Source organism: Anolis sagrei, chromosome X (assembly GCF_037176765.1).
Source record: "Anolis sagrei isolate rAnoSag1 chromosome X, rAnoSag1.mat, whole genome shotgun sequence".
NCBI lineage: Eukaryota > Metazoa > Chordata > Lepidosauria > Squamata > Dactyloidae > Anolis > Anolis sagrei.
Window position 1 is genome coordinate 39,333,914 of NC_090034.1, and position 20,204 is coordinate 39,354,117.

Genomic DNA, 20,204 nt, shown 5'->3' on the forward strand with positions numbered 1-20,204 from the left:
CAGCCTATCTTCCCCTCCCAAACACACACACAATGAGGCACCCTCCGAAAACTTCAGGACTCTCATCTGGGAAGGGGGAGCCAAGAGGCAGCCAGAGGCCCATGAAGACAGTGACAAAAGCCAAGTCTTTTCTTAGTAAGCTCTTTACGTCATTCTCAAGAGCACAGCCAATGCCAACAGGATAAGACAAGAAATAAATTTGTTTACGGGTCAAGAAGAATACAGAGGAAACAACACCGACAACAGAAGAGCGAAGGCCTACATCTCTCTCGCTCCCCTCCCACAAAGTCGCCAATATTGTTCCTTAGCACCTTCAGCCGTCAAAGTCACAGCCAGACAGTTCATTTCAAGAAGACGTTTAGTCCAAACTGAGTGCCAGCTGCTCAAACATCACATCTTGGAAAAAAGGAAGAAACAAAAAGCCTTGCTGGCATCTTGGCAGGGAGAGATGGGGGAGACCTGCTGTAGAATTCAGATCAAGATATTAAGACGAGATGAAAAGGACTTTCAGAAAAGAGCCCAAGATTTGTTTTGCTTGGCAGCCCTGTACTGCAGTCATTGTGTATATTTTGGGGTGGGGGGATCATTCAAATATTGTCTTTTGCACTTGCTCACAGCAGAAAAGAGATAGGTTTTCTACTTATATATACATAAATTTTTCCAGACAATCTAAGAAGACATTAATGCCACATCTGTATTATTTTTTTTTATTAACGACTAGTCGTCCCCTGCCATGTATTGCTGGGGCCCAGTCTGTGTATATGTGTTTTGTGTGTGTATATATGTGTATATGTGTGTGTATATATTTGTGTATACTTGTATATATGTGGTTTTGTGCATGCATTTTAATGTATTTTTTATTTTTTGGCTTTTTAAGTTTGTTCTGCTGTGTTTTTCAGTGTTTTTATGAGTGCTGGTCACTTGTTGGCCTGATAGGTGTCTTGTGTCCAAATTTAGTGTCATTTCGTCCGATGGTTTTTGAGTTATGTTAATCCCACAAACAAACGCTACATTTTTATTTATATAGATACTAGCCATCTCCTGCCATGCATTGCAGTAGCCCAGTCTGTGTATATGTGTTTTGTGTGTTTATATATGTGTATATGTGTGTGTGTGTGTGTGTGTGTGGTTTTGCACATGTGTTGTAATGTAAATTTTGTTTTTTCACTTTTTAAGTCTCTTCTGCTATGTTTTTCTGTGTTTTTATGAGTGATGGTCACTCGTTGGCCTGATAGGTGTATTGTGTCCAAATTTCATGTCAATTCGTCCTATATTTTTTATTTATATAGATATTTCTATCCTGCCTTTCTCAAACCCGAAGGTGACTCAAGGCAGCTTATAACTTCCACTCACGTTAATTAAAGTTTTCCAGAAAACTTTCAGCTCAACATATTTTCCCTTTTTTACATCACTATTCCACACTGGATGTGCATTCCCATTGATAGAGATAAACATGGGGGAAGTATTTTCCCCAAGATGAGGTGGTTGATGCTCTGAAACGCTAATCCATCTTCATGCTACCCCTCTTTTTGGCCTTGGTCAAACCACACCTGGAATACTGTGTCCAGTTCTGAGCACCGCAATTGAAAGGAGATATTGACAAGCTGGAATGTGTCCAGAGGAGGGCGACTGAAATGATCAAGGATCTGGAGAACAAGCCCTATGAGGAGCAGCTAAAAGAGCTGGGCATGTTTAGCCTGCAGAAGAGAAGATTGAGAGGAGATATGATGAGGGCCATGTATAAATATCTGGGGGGAAATCATTGGGAGGAGGGAACAAGCTTGTTTTCTGCTGCCCTGGAGACTAGGACGCAATGGAGCAATGGCTTCAAACTACAGGAAAGAAAGGAGTTTCCATCTGAACATGAGGAAGAACTTCCTAACGGTGAGAGAGAGCTGTTCAGCAGTGGAACTCTCTGCCCCAGAGTGTGGTGGAGGCTCCTTCTTTAGAGGCTTTTAAACAGAGGCTATATGGCCATCTGTCGGGGGTGCTTTGAATGTGATTTCCCTGCTTCTTGGCAGAAAAGGGTTGGACTGGATGGCCCACGAGGTCTCTTCCAATTCTATGATTCTGAAAGTTGACAGAAAGTTTCCTTCAACTTTCCCCCAGAAGGAGAGGAAAGGAGCCTTGCTAGCTATAGTTCTCTGCCTTGATGACTTCTCCAAATTTCAATATTTGGATTGTCCCAGGAGGAAGTTTCTGCTGATACCCTAATAGCTCGATGGTGATGTCTTAGTGGATTACTATATTTATTATTTGTTACTTCTCTCTATCCCTTCCCTTCAGGGAGCTCAAGATGGTCCACGTGGACCTTCTCCCCTATTTATAATCTGACAACAAGCCTCTGAAGTAGATGAGATTGAGGACGTGTGACTCTCCCATGGCAAATGAGTGATTTTCATGGCTTAGTGGGGACTAGCATTTGGCACCGCACTACTCTAACCACCGCAATACACTGTCGCCATGCTTACTCCAAACCCCGTGGACTTAGAAATTCTAAACCCTCTCTCCTAGCTTTTAAGAAATAACTTAAGACTTAAGTTATTTAAAAAGGCATTCGGTGAGTGAAAGAAACATGCAAATATGGAAGTAGTTAAAGATACCCTTGGGATTGTGCAAGGCTAAAATGTTTTATGTATTGAGAGTGACTGTTGTTTTCGTTTTAAAATTTTAATGGTGTTAATCTATTGTCATTGTTGTTGTTTTGATATATGTTGTTATGTACATGTAAGGCAATTAATTTTGCCATTGATTATGTTGGGAACCATTTTGAGTCCCCCTAGGAGTGAGAAAAGTGGTATATAAGTGCAATAATAAAATTAATAAATAAATAATTAATATAAAGCAGAGGTGAGGAATTTATCATGCTTCAGATACTGCTGAACTATAAATGCCACCATCCTTCAGCACTGGTATGGCTGGCAAGGATTAATGAGAACTGGATACCAACAACACTATGATATAAGTCTCCATCGGGGCAATAGGGTGGAATACAAATAAAGTGCAAATGAACAATATCTGGCTACCAGTATTTTTTAAAAAACTCTAAAATCTGAACAGTAAATAAAGAACAACACTCAAAAACAGGGGAATTCCAGACAAGAAGCAATTAGGGCTAGGTAATCACTTCCCAACAAAGGATTCCCCCCAGGCAGCAAGCAGCCAAGCTTTGAAGCTGCAAGGCTACTCAGTGCTAACCAAGGTGATCAATTGCAACATTCACACCTAGCTCCAACAGACAAGAGTTCTTTCTCCCACCCTGGACCTCCCACAGATATATAAACCCAATTTTCCTAGTTTCCAACAGAACTCACAACCTCAGAGGATGCCTGCCATAGATGTAAATGAAACGTCAGGAGAGAATGCTTCTGGAACATGGCCAGACAGTCCGGAAAACTCACAGCAACACATAAATAAATTATTATTATTATTATTATTATTATTATTATTATTATTATTATGTGAATTTATCTCAGCCCATATTCCCTCTCCTTTGGGAGTGGGGAAAGGGCAGGCATTAATGTAATATTAAATGCATTTCTTGTATTTTAACTTTGTATTCACGCACAACTGTTTAACTATATTTTAAAAAAATCTGTCTCATTTTAAATTTTTATTCAGTAGGTAATATGATTGGTAACTGCCTTAAGTCCCTATGGGAAGAAAGGTGGGACAGAAATAAAGTTAACAACAACAGCAACAACAGCAACAGCAACTATAATAATTCTCTCCTCGGTTTTGCCTCAGGCACAAAGTCTGCTGCACCAGGGAGGTGTTCCCCTCCCGTAAAAGGATGCAGAATAAGGTAGGAAGGGGAAGGCAAGCAGCTCTACATAGTACGGCAAAGTGTTTCAAAAAGTTGGAAGCGACTAGCTGTCAGTTAATTGACAGCCTGGGAGTGTAGTACTATGGGAAGGAGCTCCCAAAGGAATTTGAGTATTTGTCTCCAATTTGCCTGTTGGCTTATTGTGAACCTCATGGATTTCATAGGGTTTTCTGAGTCAAGGCATCATCAGAGGTAGTTTTGACAGTTCCTTTCTCCGAAGCAGAGCCTACAGCGTCTGCCCTAGAGGCAAACGGGCACTGGGGAAAATACTGCTGAATGGTTTCTGAAAGAGAGAGCAAGCCGAATTCAGCAAAACGAACAACTGCAAAATAACAATTGGTAGGGAAAGCCATAACATACATAGGGATTCGAGAAGGATGCCCCCTTGACAAACACAATGTGGTTGTTTAGCTCGAAGCATGGAGACGCATTTGACTCGGCAGTCATCCTTCTCACCCCGAATGCCAACAATTTGATAGGAACGAGTCTGTAATGCAGTGTCACAACACACATCCTTCCTGCCTCTTGGTGTTTACACTGGCCCTCTGTGGCATGCTTAGGGTCAAAGAAGAGATAGAGAGCATCTCTTTCAGTTTAGAAAATCTTCCCGGGACGTTTAGTGAGAAGTTGGTGTTCCCATGTCCTCGGGAATGGCGCACAGATGTTAACAGATGCAAGAATCCTGTATGCTCAACAGTGGAGAAAGACAGAAACAGCAACTATAGAAGATTGGACAGTGATGATGTGGGAGCTAAATAAAAAAGGGCAACTTAACAATGTTGTTGTAGGGCACATCCTTAGAAGAAACATGCTTGCAGAAGAGAAGACTGAGAGGAGACATGATGAGGACCATGTATTAAGATGTGAGGGGAAGTCATAGGGAGGAGAGAGGAAGCTCAAGCTTGTTTTATACTGTCCTGGAGACTAGGACACAATGGAGCAATGACTTCAAACTAAAGGAAAGAAAGGAGATTCCACCTGAACATTAGGAAGAACTTCCTAAACTTTAAGGAGAGCTGTTCAGCAGTGGAACTCTTTGCCCCGGAGTATGGTGGAGGCTCCTTCTTTGGAGGCTTTTAAACAGAGGCTGAATGGCCATCTGTTGGGGGTGTTTTGAATGCAATTTTCCTGCTTCTTGGCGGAAAGGGGTTGGACTGGATGGTCCACGAGGTCTCTTCCAACTCCATGATTCTATGATTCTACCAACTATAGAAGATTGGACAGTGATGAAGTGGGAACTAAATAAAAAAGGGCAACTTAACAATGTTGTTGTAGGGCACATCTTTAGAATAAATATGTTTACAGAAGAGAAGACTGAGAGGAGACATGATAAGGACCATGCATTAAGATGTGAGGGGAAGTCATATGGAGGAGGGAGCAGGCTTGTTTTCTGCTGCCCTGGAGACTAGAGTGTAGAGCAATGGCTTCAAACTACAGGAAAGGAGAGTCCACCTGAACATGAGAAAGAACTTCCTAACTGTGTGAGAGAGCTGTTCAGCAGTGGAACTCTGCCCTGGAGTGCGGTGGAGTCTCCTTCTTTGGAGGCTTTTAAACAGAGGCTGGATGGCCATCTGTTGGGAGTGCTTTGAATGTGATTTTCCTGCTTCTTGGCAGAAAGGGGTTGGACTGGATGGCCCATGAGGTCTCTTCAGACTCCATGATTCTATGATTCTACCAACTATAGAAAATTAGACAATGATGATGTGGGAACTAAATAGAAATGGGCAAGTTAACAATGTTGTCGTAGGACACATCCTTAGAAGAAATCATTTTAGGAAGATATATTTGAAGAAAAGACATTAGGTACAGATTTGTAGACTAATGTAGGGCTAGTCATATGTACAGGTTCAAACAAGCTGAAGTAAGCAACTTGTTGGTGATAGTGAAAGACAAAACATAACATGACAGAGAAACCGATGAAACATTATATGTAATTAGAGTTGAGATGTTCGTTCACTGATGGGTCTGTGGACTGTAATAAATATTGGGTTGTTGTGAATTTTCTGGGCTGTCTGGCCATGTTCCAGAAGCATTATCTCCTGACATTTCACCTGCATCTGTGGCAGGCATCCTCAGAGGTTGTGCAGAGGTTGTGAGGTCTCTTGGAAACTAGGAAAATGGGGGATCCTTTGTTTGATTACTTTAAAAAAAGCTCTAAAATCATAACAGTAAATATAGAACAACACTCAAAAACAGGGGAATTCCAGACAAGAAACAATCAAGGCCAGCTAATCACCGCCCAACAAAGGATTCCCCCAGGCAGTAAGGATTCCCCCCAGCAGGAGGAAGCCAGATCTTGAATTGTGGGAGTTGAAGTCCAAAAACACTTGGAGGGAGGGTCGAAGTTTGCCCATGCCTATTGCATAGTGTGCTATGCAATTGTTGCCAAAGGATATTATCTATCTACTTGCAAGAATATTATCTCTCTACCTGCAGGGATATGATCTATCCACCTGCAAGGATACTATCTCTCTATCTGCAAAGATATTATCTCTCTACTTGCAGGGATATTATCTCTCTACCTGAAGGGATATTATTTCTCTACCTGCAAGGATATTATCTATCAATGTGCAGGGATATTATCTCTCTACTTGCAAGGATATTATCTCTCTATCTGCAAGGATATTATATGCTCTACCTGCAAGGATATTAACACTCTACCTGCAGGGATATTATCTTTCTACCTGCAGGGATATTCTCTTTCTACCTGCAGGGATATTATCTCTCTACTTGCAAGGATATTATCTATCGACCTGCAAGGATATTATCTATCTACCTGCAGGGATATTATCTATCGACCTTCAAGGATATTATCTCTCTACCTGCAGGGATATTATCTCTCTACTTGCAAGGATACTATCTCTCTACCTGCAGGGATATTATCTCTCTACCTGCATGGATATGATCTATGCACCTGCAAGGATATTATCTCTCTACCTGCAAGGATATTATCTCTCTACTTGCAAGGATATGATCTCTCTACCTGCATGGATATTATCTCTTTACTTGCAAGGATATTATCTCTCTACTTGCAAGGATGTTATCTCTCTACTTGCAAGGATACTATCTCTCTACCTGCAGGGATATTATCTCTCTACTTGCAAGGATACTATCTCTCTACCTGCAGGGATATTATCTCTCTACTTGCAAGGATATCATCTATCCACTTGCCAAGCCATCCTCTGCCCCTTGCAGCTGTGTCTCCCTTTGTTGTTGTTGTTGTTGTTGTTTCAAGCCTAAGGACACGAGCCTGTGGGCCTCCCACTGGTAAGCCCCTCTGGCCTAAAGCACCCAAGAGGCAGGCTTCTGTTGGCTGGATGGACAGCGCCGGAGCCCCCAAAGGCATGTTGTTGCCTGGTTTGTTTCCCGAGGCAAGTTGGCGGCGCCAAGAGACTCACCTCTTCCCAGCAGCGCTGCCCAGAGCAAGGCCAAAGCCAAGCCTCCCCGGGGCCAAGGGGCCATGGCGAAGGAAGGCTCCCCGCAAAGTCTCCCGAGAAGGTGCTGCTTTCCCGACCCGCCGGCAGCGGTTACCCTGCGCTCCGGAGCATCTCCTCCAAGTCTTTGGGCTCCGACCCTTCTTCGGATGGCAGGAGCGAGAGGAGGAGGTGAGCCCGCGGGCCCTTCGGAAAGCCGCCGCCTCCTCCTCCCCGCCGGGGACTCATTCAGAGAGCCTGCTTCTCCCCAAAGGAGCCGAAAGAGGCCAGAGCCGCGGGGAAAGGGGAAAGCAGACTCTCCGCAAACTTTTCTTCCTCTCTTTTCGGTTGGACGGCCTTTTCGCCTCCCTCAAAATCGCAACACAGGGAGAGAGCGTGGGAGATGTCTCGAGGGGCTCTCGCTCCCCTCTCGCGCCCTTTGGAAGCAAGTCCAGAGGCGGAAAAAAGGCGACCTTGTTTACTTATTCATCCCTCCATCTCTCCATCCCTCTCCCTCTTCGGGGAATCCAAAGGGAAGGAGGAGGAGGGAGGGAGGGGGGGGGTTCCCCACCGCCTCTCTCGGCCCAGCTGCTTGCCCTCTTTGGCTTGGATTCCCTCTCCCTGCCTTCAGTGGAAGGGAGAACTAAAGCAAGCCTCCAGCCATCCAAGATTCTGGGAAGGAAAGGCAGGCGCAGACTTTCGGGGAGAGGATTCTCCATCGGAAAAGCGGCGCAGACCCGGGCGGAGGGGGGAGGAGGAGGGGTTCAGGGGCGTCCACCTTGAGGGTTTCCTCCAATCAGAGCACAAGGGGCGGGGCTTCTCTCTCCTCCCCCCCCTCCCCCCTCCCTCCTTTGAGTCTGGAGTGAGAAGCACCAAAGTGAGCTCTCAGGTCAAGAAGCGCCCAACTTTGGGTTGTTGTAGCTTTTTCGAGCTCTATGGCCATGCTCTAGAAGCATTCTCTCCTGACGTTTCGCCTGCATCTGTGGCAGGCATTCATAGAATCATAGAATCAAAGAGTTGGAAGATACCTCATGAGCCATCCAGACCAACCCCCTGCCAAGAAGCAGGGATATTGCATTCAAATCATCCCTGACAGATGGCCATCCAGCCTCTGTTTAAAAGCTTCCAAAGAAGGAGCCTCCACCACACTCCGGGGCAGAGAGTTCCACTGCTGAACGGCTCTCACAGTCAGGAAGTTCTTCCTCGTGTTCAGATGGAGTCTCCTTTCTTGTAGTTTGAAGCCATTGTTCTGTGTCCTAGTCTCCAAGGAAGCAGAAAATAAGCTTGCTCCCTCCTCCCTGTGGCTTCCTCTCACATATTTATACATGGCTATCATATCTCCTCTCATTCTTCTCTTCTTCAGGCTAAACATGCCCAGCTCCTTAAGCCGCTCCTCATAGGGCTTGTTCTCCAGACCCTTGATTGTTTTAGTCGCCCTCCTCTGGACACATTCCAGCTTGTCAATATCTCTCTTGAATTGTGGTGCCCAGAATTGGACACAATATTCCAGGTGTGGTCTAACCAAAGCGGAATAGAGGGGTAGCATGACGTCCCTGGATCTAGACACTATGCTCCTATTGATGCAGGGCAAAATCCCATTGGCTTTTTTTGCCGCCACATCACATTGTTGGCTCATGTTTAACTTGTTGTCCACGAGGACTCCAAGATCTTTTTCACACGTACTGCTCTCGAGCCAGGCATTGTCCCCCATTTTGTATCTTTGCATTTCGTTTTTCCTGCCAAAGTGGAGTATCTTGCATTTGTCCCTGTTGAACTTCATTTTGTAAGTTTTGGCCATTCATCTCTCTAATCTGTCAAGATGGTTTTGAATCCTGCTCCTGTCCTCTGGAGTATTGGCTATCCCTCCCAATTTGGTGTCGTCTGCAAACTTGATGATCATGCCTTCTAGCCCTTCATCTAAGTCATTAATAAAGATGTTCTCAGAGGTTGTGAGGTCTGTTGGAAACGAGGAAAATTGGGTTTATATTTCAACAGAAAGGAGGAAATCATGAAAATGAACAAAATCTGTCTACCAGTATTAAAAAAAACTCTAAAATTACAACAGCACAACAACAGAGAGGAAACAAACAAAAACACCTAATCACCTCTCAACAAAAGTTTGCTCCAGACACGGTCAGGCCATTATATGCTAATCAAGGTGGTAAGTTGAAACATTCACACCTAGCTCCAGCAGACAAGAGTCCTTTGTCCCACCCTGGTCATCCCACAGATATATAAAACACTTTTTCTTAGTTCCAACAGACCTCACTACCTCTGAGGATGCTTGCCATAGATGCAGGCGAAACATCAGGAGAGAATGCCTCTAGACCATGGCCATATAGCCCAAAAAAACCTACAACAACTATTTTTACTTACTTAGGCGATCCCTCGTTGTCCGAGTAGGATAATCCTCCAGGTGGTCCATAGGTGACAATGGAGCCCTGTTCTTGATCTGCATCATCCCCCTCAGTGAGGGCATTGGTTTCCAGGTGGAAGGCAGTCCGAGTTGGGGTTGGTTTGACACGCCTTCCTCTTGGCACGTTTCTCTCTTTCGCCCTCCATTTGTGCCTCTTCAAATTCTGCAGCACTGCTGGTCACAGCTGACCTCCAGCTGGAGCACTCACAGGCCAGGGCTTCCCAGTTCTCAGTGTCTATGCCGGAGTTTTTAAGGTTGGCTTTGAGCCCATCTTTAAATCTCTTTTCCTGTCCACCAACGTTCCGTTTTCCATTCTTGAGTTCAGAGTAGAGCAACTGCTTTGGGAGATGGTGGTCGGGGATCCGGACAACGTGGCCGGTCCAGCGGATTAGATGGTGGAGGACCATTGCTTCAATGCGGGTGGTCTTTGCTTCTTCCAGCACACTGAATTTTGTCCGCTTGTCTTTCCAAGAGATTTGCAGGATTTTCCAGAGGCAGCGCTGATGGAATAGTCCCAGGAGTTGCATGTGACATCTGTAGACAGTCCATGTTTCGCAGGCATATAGCAGGGTTGCGAGGACAATAGCTTTATAAACAAGCACCTTGGTATCCCTACGGATGTCCCACTCCTCAAACACTCTCTGCTTCATTTGGAAAAATGCTGCACTCGCAGAGCTCAGGTGGTGTTGTATTTTGGTGTCGATGTTGACTTTGGTGGAGAGGTGGCTGCCAAGGTAGTGGAAATGGTCAACATTTTCTAATGTTACACCATTAAGCTGTATCGCTGGCATTAGAGAGGGATTGGCTTGTTATTACCTGTTATAATTTTAGAGTATTTTTAATACTGGTAGCCAGATTTTGTTGATTTTCATGGTTTCTTCATTTATAACAGTAAATAAAGAACAAACTCAAACACAAGGGAACTCCAGACAAGACACAATCAGGAACACCTAATCACCTCTCAACAACGGATTTTCCCAGGTAGTAACGCCTAAAAACTGTCAGGCCATCAAATGCTAATCAAAGTGGCCAATTGAAACATTCACACTTACCTCCAACAGACAAGAGTTCTTCCTCCCATACTGGACCTTCCACAAATATGTAAACCCAATTTTCCTAGTTTCCAACAGACCTCACGACCTCTAAGGATGCCTGCCATAGATGCAGGTGAAACGTCAGGAGAAAATGCTTCTGGGACATGGCCATACAGCCTGAAAAACCTGCAACAACCCAGTGATTCTCGCCGTGACAGCCTTCGACAATACAGCACCCAACTTTCCTTCTGCCTCCTCCTTCAAGAGGAATGGAGAAGGGAGAAGGCTGGCAGCCTGACATGTGGGTGGTTTTTAAAAATAAAGGTACTAACTTGGGTACCAAGCATTGCCCGGCTCATTTGAAAAAGTCAAGTTTTTTAATTTTACAAAATGCATAATAAAATGCTCAATCCCAACCGCTGACCGTCGGTTACATCATGATATAACCTCGCTGCCACCACTCTAAATCTATGACCACAACATTCACTCTTCCCTGTCCCACTGGTAGAACACCAAAAAATGGAGGGAAACTCCAACTTAAAGCATGATGGCTGTTATCCAGACAGGCCCCCTTCTTATACTGATGCACAGAATGACACACTGAATACTTGTGGTAACGTATAAATGGATTTGTGAAGTTTATTTGAACTAGAACAAGAAGGTTGCTCAGATATTAAGAGAGGGTCAGACGCCTAATGGTTTCCGAAGATTACCAAGATATTTCCTTAAAAGAAAATGGTTCCTTAACTTGTCTTCCACAGAACTATGTTCACTCACAGGAGAACTAACCGAGCTTTTCAAAACCCCTCAGTCCTCCCTTCCAGAGGCTCCTAATATAAGCGCTCTGTCCCTTAGAGCAGTGTTTCTCCACCTGGGGGTTGAGACCCCTGAGTGGGTCGCGACGGGGTGTCAGAGGGGTCACCAAAGACCATCAGAAAACACAGTATTTTCTGTTGGTCATGCGGGTTCTGTGTGGGAAGTTTGGCCCAATTCTATCGTCGGTGGGGTTCAGAATGCTCTTTGATTATAGGTGAACTATACATCCCAGCAACTACAACTCCCAAATATCAAGGTCTATTTTCCCCAGACTCCACTAGTGTTCACATTTGGGCATATTGAGTATTTGTCCCAAGTTTGGTCCAAATGCATCATTGTTTGAGTCCTCAGTGCTCTCTGGATGTAGGTGAACTACAACTCCAAAACTCAAGGTCAGTGCCCACCAAACCCTTCCAGTATTTTTTGTTGTTCATGGGAGTTCTGTGTGCCAAGTTTGCTTCAATTCCATCGTTGGTGGAGTTCAGAATGCGCTTTGTTTGTAGGTTAACTACAAATCCCAGCAACTACAACTACCAAATGACAAAATCAATTCCTTCCAACCCTACCAGTGCTCAAATTTGGGTGTATCGGATATTTGTGCCAAATTTTATCCAGTGAATAAAAATACATCCTGCATATCAGATATTTACATTACAATTCACGACAGTAGCAAAATTACAGTTTTTAAGTAGCAACAAAAATAATTTTATGGTTGGAGGTCACCACAACATGAGGCACTGTATTAAAGTGTTGCGGCATTAGGAAAGTGGGGAACCACTGTTCAAGAGGAATGGAGAAGGAAGAAGGCTGGAAGCCTGACATGTGGGAGGTTTTTTATAAAGGTACTAGCTTGGGGACCCAGCATTTTTTTATTTTACAAAATGCATAAGGTTTTGGGTGAACTACAACTCACACCATGCCAGGTTAACCCCCTGAAACTGCATCAGTACTTAGTTTGTCATGTTGGGCAAGTTTGCTCTAGATCATGTATGGATAAACTCAGCCCAGGATCCAGATGCGGCCCCTTGGGCTCTTTTCTCAGGCCCTCCTCTCTCTCACCATCCTATCCTTCCTACTTTCTCTCTTGCTTCCTCCTTCCCTCCCTCTTTCTCTTTCCCTTCTACCCCTTAGTCCTTCCTTCCTTCTTTCCCTCTCTCCCTCTTTCTCCTTCCCTTCCCCTCCCTTCCCTTCCACCCTTTCATTCCTTACTTCTCTCTTTGCTTCTTCCTTCCCTCTCTCCCTTCCCTCCCTCTTACTCCTTCTACCCTTGCCTTCCACCCTTTCATCCTTCCTTCCTTCCCTCTTTCCTCCCTCTCTACCTCTTATTTCCTTCCTTCCTTCCTCCCCTCCCTTTTGCCTTTCCTTCCTTCTCTCTTTCCTTCCTCCTTCCCTTCCTTCCTTCCATCCTTCCCTTCTACACTTTTCCCTTCCTTCCCTCTTTCCTCCCTTCTTCCCTCTCTCTCTTTCTCCTTCTTCCTTCCCTTTTGTTTTTCCTTCCTTTTACCTTCTCCCCCATTCCCTTCCACCATTCCTTCCTTCCATCCTTCCCCTCCACCCTTTTGCCCTCCCTCCCTCCCTCCCTCCCTCCCTTTCTTCCTTCCCTCTTTCCTGCCTCTCTCCCTCTTTCTCCTTCCCTCCCATTGGTCTTCTTTCTTCTTTCTTTCCTTTATCCTTCCTTCCCTCCCTCTCTCCCTTCCTTCCCTCTTTCCTCCCCCTCCCCTTCCTACCTTCCATCCTTCCCTTCCACCCTTTCGTCCTTCCTTCCTTCTTTCCTCCTTCTCTACCTCTTTCTCCTTCCTTCCTTCCTTCCTTCCTTCCTTCCTTCCTTCCTTCTCTCTTTCCTTTATCCTTCCTTCCCTTCCTTCCTTCCTTCCTTCCTTCTTTCCTTCCTTCCTCCCTTCCTTCCCTTCTTTCCATCCTTTTCTCCTTCATCCTTCCCTTTGTTCCTTCCATCCTTCCCTTCTACCCTTTCACCCTTCCTTCCTTCCCTCTTTCCTCCCTCCTTCCTTTTTGTCTTTCCTTCCCCTTCCCTTCCCCCTCCATTCCCTTCCACCATTCTTTCCTTCCACCCTTCCCTTCCACCCTTTTGCCCTTCCTTCCTTCCTTCCTTCCTTCCTTCCTTCCTTCCTTCCTTCCTTCCTTCCTTCCTTCCCTCTTTCCTGCCTCTCTTCCTCTTCCTCCATCCATTTGTCTTTCTTTTCTTCCCTTTTCCCTTTATCTTTCTCTCCCTCCCTTCCTTTCTCCTTTCTTTCCTCTTTCCCTTCCTTCCTTCCTTCCTTCCCTCTTTCCTGCCTCTCTCCCTCTTCCTCCATCCATTTGTCTTTCTTTTCTTCCTTTTTTCCTTTATCTTTCTCTCCCTCCCTTCCTTTCTCCCTTCTTTCTTTCCTATTTCCTTTTCTTCCTTCCTTTCTTCCCTTCCACACTTTTGCCCTTCCTTCCTTCTTTTCCTCTCTCCCTCTTTCTTCTTCCTTCCCATTTTTCTTCTTTCTTTCCTTTATCCTCCCCTTCCTTCCTTCCCTCTTCCCTCTTTCTCCTTCATTCCTTCCTTCCCATTTGTCTTTCCTTTCTTCTATTTCTTTCATCCTTCCTTCCCTTCCTTCCTTCTATCCTTCCCTTCCTTCCTTCCCTCTTTCCTCTCTGTATCCCTTTCTCCTTCCTTCACTTTTGTCCTTCCTTCTTCCCCCTTCCCTCTCTCTCTTTCTCCTTCCTTCCTTCCTTCCTTCCTTCCTTCCCTTACTTCTTTCCATCCTTGCCTTCCACCTTTTCATCCTTTCTTCCTTCCCTTTTATCTTTCTTTCCTTCCCTCTTTTCCTTTCTCCCTCCTTCCCCTCCCTCCCTCCCTCCCTCCCTTCTCTCTTTCCTTCCCCCCTTCTGTCACTGGGAAGCCAGTCCTCTGAGCAGCGAGTGCTAGCATGCAGCCCCCAACTTAGAAAGTTTGCCCATGCCTGCTCTAGATGCATCATGAGTGGAGTCTTCTGACTGCAGTATAAACTACAACTCCCACCATGGTGAGTCAGTCCCTTCACACTCCTACAGTGGGTTCAGTTGATCATGCGGGTTCTGTGTGCCAAGTTTGGTCCCGGTGTATTTTCGGTGGTGTTCACAGTGTCTCCAGATGTAGGTGATCTACAACCAGAAATGAAGGTGAGTTCCCCTCAAACCCCTCCATTATATTCAGTTGGTCATGGAGGTTCTGTGTGCCAAGTTTGACTCAGGTCCATCATTGGTAGGGGTCACTGCTTCTCTGATTGTAGGAGCATTACAACTCTCAAAACTCAAGGTCAATTCCTCCCAGAGCCCTCCAGTAATCAAATTTGGGCATATGAGGTATCATGCCAAGTTTGGTCCAGATCCTTCAGCTTTTGGGTTCACGATATTCTCTGGAAATAGGTGAAGGCCAAATGTCGTCCAGGTCCATTGCTGGTGGGAGTCACAGTGCTCTATCTTGATGCAGGGTGAACTACAATATCCATCATGTTGACTCAATCCCCCAACCCCCCCCCCCCCCCCCCCCAGTATGCTCAATTGCTGACCATTTCCTCTCTGTTTGCTGTGTGCCATAGGAAAGGGTAGGAGAGGCAGTGGGCGAGGTCATGCAAATCACACACCAATGGAGAGAGTCAGAAATACTGGGATGTGGAGGAAACACATCAAATCTAGGAGGAAATTGCCCTTCACTTGGGTGATGGGCAGTATTGTGTTTTGGAGGATATTGGCAGGGGTTTTGTACATGTCCATGGCACTCACTGTAACCTGCAATGGTTTTGGAGGGATAGCCTTTGGTGTCTCCTAAATAGTGGGAGCTATTTCTGACTTACATACAAATTCAACTTGAAAACAAACCCACAGAACCTATCTTGTTCATAACCCAGGGACTGCCTGTCACTCTAAACTACAAAGTGAAGATCCCAGTGTTTGATGTCTCCATACCTGAACATTAGAGATTTCCAAACTGTGTGTCATGACACATTAGTGTGTCGGCTTTTATGTGTAGGTGTGTCGCATAAATATAATGAGAAACCTCTGAATCTATGTGAGTAAGCAAGAAATCATCTATATAAATAAAAATGTAAATATCCGTTTGTGAATGACCTCAAATCTCCCAAAATACTTCACCGATTGCTTCGAATTTTGGACACAACATAGCATTCGAACAGGTGAATGTTTTTATGTATTCAAATACCTACTATTACATAGATACCACACCTGTGACATGTAAAAACATGCATGGCATCAAAAACAGCACCATCTGCTGGACGTCCAAGCAACACATCATGAAGTGACTCCCGTCAGGGCCAGAGCAGCCATTAGGGATCTGTGGCCTGGTTGCTCCTCACTGAGCCTGCCTGCCTGCCTCCCTCAGGAGCAGAATCAGGAGAAGAGCAGGGAAATGGGCAGCAGGGCAGGGAGGGAAATCCAGGCCAGGGAGAGGGGCGGGGCACAGGGACAGAGGAGGGAGGGAAGGAGGCAGGCAAGGGGGAAGACCCTGCCCAAGCCCTGGGCTCCCATAGCCTCACTCCCTGCCCAGTCTTGCCTGGCATTGCCTCACTCCTGTGTCTCCAGGAAGACTGGAGGCTCAGAAGGAAGGAAGGATTGAGTGGAGGGAAGGAAAGGAAAGGGTTTCCTTTCCTTCATTATTATATAGACCACTATCATTATTAATAAACCACTATCATTGTTATTATCATTATTATACACACTGGTATTATTATTATTATATAGATTATATATGCCAGTATTATTATTTACACCATTATTATTATTTCACAGATAATGGAACAACAATATTGTATACCCACAAGCATTATGAAATTACCAGCTCTTTCTCTTTACTTTCTTTTCCATTTAACTAGACTGGGCCACAGCAACGCATGACCGGATACAGCTAGCATCTTTTTGAAAATCCAAATGAAAGGTTTGAGATAATCTCTGTGTGTAGATGGCACAGGGCACCTTTCTTACAATCAGCAGGAACCAAGTGTTGGTCTGAGCAGTCTCAAAGTCTAATGGAGTTTGTGCTCTGCGCTTGTCTCAGAGCAGATTATGTGGTCTGCAGCCCCTCCCACAACCTCTCCAGAAACATAGAGCAAAAGAAGCTGCATACCAGAACATACATACATAAATATTAAGCAAACAGAATCATAGATTGGGCTGCTGTAAGTTTTTTGGGCTGTATGGCCATGTTCCAGAAGCATTTTCTCTTGATGTTTCACCTGCATCTATGGCAGGCATCCTCAGAGGTTGTGAGGTCTGTTGGAAACTCGGCAATTTGGTTTATATATCTGTGGAAAGTCGAGGGTGAGAGAAAGAACTCTGTTGGGCAACATGTGACCTCTAGATTTTGCTAAACCATAGCTTACCACTAGTTGTGTTGGCTGGTAATGAGTTACACTCAAAATTCTGAAGAGCCACAATTTGCCCATTCTTGGTCTTCACCAACAGGAAGGAGTTTTCCAGGGTTTCAGATGGGGGAAAGGCCTTTCCATCCCTAAGTAGTGGTGTTGGGGACTGAACCTGGAACCTTCTCCATACAAAGCAAGAGCCTTGTCATGACTCTACATTCTTCTGACCAGTAAGACCTCAGTTACATAGTTCTAGGAAGAAGAAAGAGGGAGAGAGGAAAAGAAGCTTATGGAACCAACCTAAGTTAAATCAGCACAGTATAAACACAAATATTTGTATCAGTGTTCATTTGCAGCAGTTACAGTTCTGGTTCTTTTCTTTTCTTTTTCTTTTTCTTTTGTCGTGTCAGGAGTGACTTGAGAAACTGCAAATCGCTTCTGGTGTGAGAGCTCTGCTGACAACCTGTAATGCGGTTTTGAAATAAAAAACCATACAGCTCTTCCTGAATAAGCTTTGCTCAACTGGTGAGCCTTGTCAAAAGACAAAGCCAATGAACTTTGGCTAAAATATTTTTTCTTTAGAAACAAGAGGTGAAATCACATGTCGACTAATGCAGAGTGCACATCTTTTTGATTGAGAGCTTATTTATACATTCCACCAAAGTCGGAACTTGATGCATCTCATCAGTGCATGTGGTGCCCTCTCCTGGTTCTATGGCATTTCCAAAGTTAAAATCAAATCAGGGTGGTTGGAGGACCAGAGTTGGGTGAAAGGAAGCCCAACGTCTGCTGAGAAGATTTATGAAGATTAATGGAAAATGCATTGACCCCAAAGCATGTTTATTTATTTCATTTGCTTTATGTATAGCTCATCTTTCAGATTCAAAGAAAACTCAACATCAAAAATATCATCAGTCCTTACTATTTGTATAGCACTTAGGCGATTCTAAGTGCTTCATGTGCATTATTTTCTAACTCATGCATGGGCAAAGAGTGGCCCATGAAATGTTGCTGTGCTGCAAGTCCAATCAATCCCAACTATGGTAGTGTGGCTTATGATGAGGAATGCTGTGAGTTGCAGACTGACAACATCTGTAATCCATACACAACAATTGTGTAAAGCAAGACAGTGGCCTGTAAACCCATTCAATCATTGAGATTTACCTAAGTGTTGGTTCACCATCATCATCATCGGCTATCACTCGTAGCTATGATTGTTTTCCAAGTGTAAGGTCTTGGTGGTGGGTCCTCAAATTACCATGAAGACCTATTCTGGATCCTCATGGTCTTTTGCAGATGGAAAGCATTCCAGACAAGGGTTTGCTAGACGTGCCTTCCTCTTGGCATGTTTCTCCCTTTCACCTATTCATGCTTCCTCAAAATCCACAGCACTGTTGGTGTTAACTGACTTTTAGTTAGAGCGCTCAAGGGTCAAGCCTTCCCAGTTTTGTGATTCTCACATCTTCCTGAAAGACTGCTTGGGTATTTATGATGTTACAGTACTCTTTGTTGGCTCTACAGCATCCAATGTTTGTTCAATGATTAGCTTTGATTACACAGCAGAGAGCCCTGTGGTACAACAAGAGATTGGGGGTAGTAACTTCCTAATCCTCTAAGTACATGCTGGCAATAGCCCAGGTCAGGAGTTAACAGAAACAAGTTCTTGCTTTGCTTTAGGCAATGTGACAGCTGAGGTGCTACAGAATAGCAGTGCTGGATTCATCATTGGAGAGCAGTTTGAGAGGTCACATTGGGTCAATGTTGGAATAAATGATTGAGAGGAGTATAGATGACCTTTGCTGGTTCCTTCCGACTCTTCAGTTTTGAAGTCTAAACATTTAGGGACAAAGAATCTAGAGAACTGCTGGTAGATAGTCAGCAGATACAAGAGGTGTCTCTCATTGAAGTCTGTAAGTGTGGAGCCTTGAGTGTCTCACACAGAACATAGCTGCAACTCTTCAAACCTACCTGCTGAATTTGTTTACTTGCAAGGAATGCCCTGTTCATAAATCTCCTCTTTAATTTATGAGTGAGGATAAACAACTGTGACAAAGGCAAATTTTCAATCTTATGCCACCTCCTCAAGTTGGCTGCATTGAGAATCATATCTATAAGTCACTTCTGGTTGCATTGCAGCTCGCCTAAGTGCTAAGGCCATTTTTCCTTGTTTTGGGGGGCTTGGGAAAGGGGCAGATGGGGCTTGGAAGTAGAGTACATCTATCACTCCAAGAGGTCACACTGACATTGCTTCTGACACTTTGGGCAGTGATGGATGGTAGGTTTCATGTGAGTGGAGTAGTGAATCCAGGCTGGACTTCATCTTGGATTTTAATGAAGGTACTGGACTCCCTTCTCAAAATAGATTCAGCACCTTGGATAGTTGCTTTCACACTAACAGAAAATTTACCCTCTCACTCACATGGAAGCCATCCGTTGCCAGCAATTTTATGTGATTTGAGGGTGAAAATTTTCCGCAATGGATTTGGATCTCAAGTAGGATAGCTAGACAGGACTACAAAAAAGCCACCCAATGTCTGCCAATGAGGATACCTAGCAAATCTGGTGGAAGGTTCTACATCTGGTAAATGAGCAAAGCCATACTGTTTGGTGTCTATGCTTTCTGGGGTTAGGTGTCTACTTAATGTTCTTCTCTAATTTCTGCCACACCTTGGGAGAAGCTCCTCTGGAGATCCCCAAATATAATTCTAATTACTTATGTTCCATTCCACTGCATAACGTGGTATATAACGCATTGTATTGTCATTATTTTAAGGCTTTCAAGGGTTGATATCCCTGAGCATGACACATCTATACACATCCTCATTTCTATTTTACCACAACCTTATTTTTTCTTACTAGCATTAGCATATCTGGGTTGGTAAGGCTCCTCAGGGGGAAAATCAGGAGCAGACTCACTCCCATCTGGCTCCAGCTAAAGGTTGATGCCATCCAGCTGAGAAGGTCCAATTGTCTGGCTCAGAGAGGACCGCTCAGCTGTACAAACTTTATTGGTTCGCATAACTAGCTGGTGGCTGCAGCAGCTCTTTGCTGGGAGCAAAGTCTTTGATAGAGTTACAGCTGGTACATGTGTTGTTGGTGGATTTTGTGTTTGGACTAATGACTATGTGTATGGATCCTGTCTTGGACATTAGTGAGCTTCTCTGTGATTGACCTTTTGAAATGAACTCTATTGAGTATCATCCTGTTTGACCCCCTATTTGGACTACCTCCTTCCTTCCTTCCTATAATCTTAGCTTCTGACTACAAGCTTGGTGACTGTGCTAGTGGGCTTGGACAGTGGTCAATTCTGCTCATATCTCAATATTGATAGACATGCATTCACTCTGCATTGGGCAT

The 20,204-nt window shown here is 44.5% G+C and overlaps 1 protein-coding gene across 1 annotated transcript in view; it reads right to left on the reverse strand.

Annotated features, from left to right (window-relative positions):
* TMEM132C (transmembrane protein 132C) overlaps nt 1–7,989 on the reverse strand; it is a 270,374-nt gene extending 262,385 nt beyond the window's left edge. The window contains exon 1 of the mRNA XM_060785593.2: nt 7,225–7,989. Within this exon, the coding sequence (XP_060641576.2) occupies nt 7,225–7,288 (64 nt within the window). The 5' untranslated portion in view covers nt 7,289–7,989. The remainder of the gene's footprint in view (nt 1–7,224) is intronic.
* Between the last annotated feature and the right edge of the window lie 12,215 nt (nt 7,990–20,204).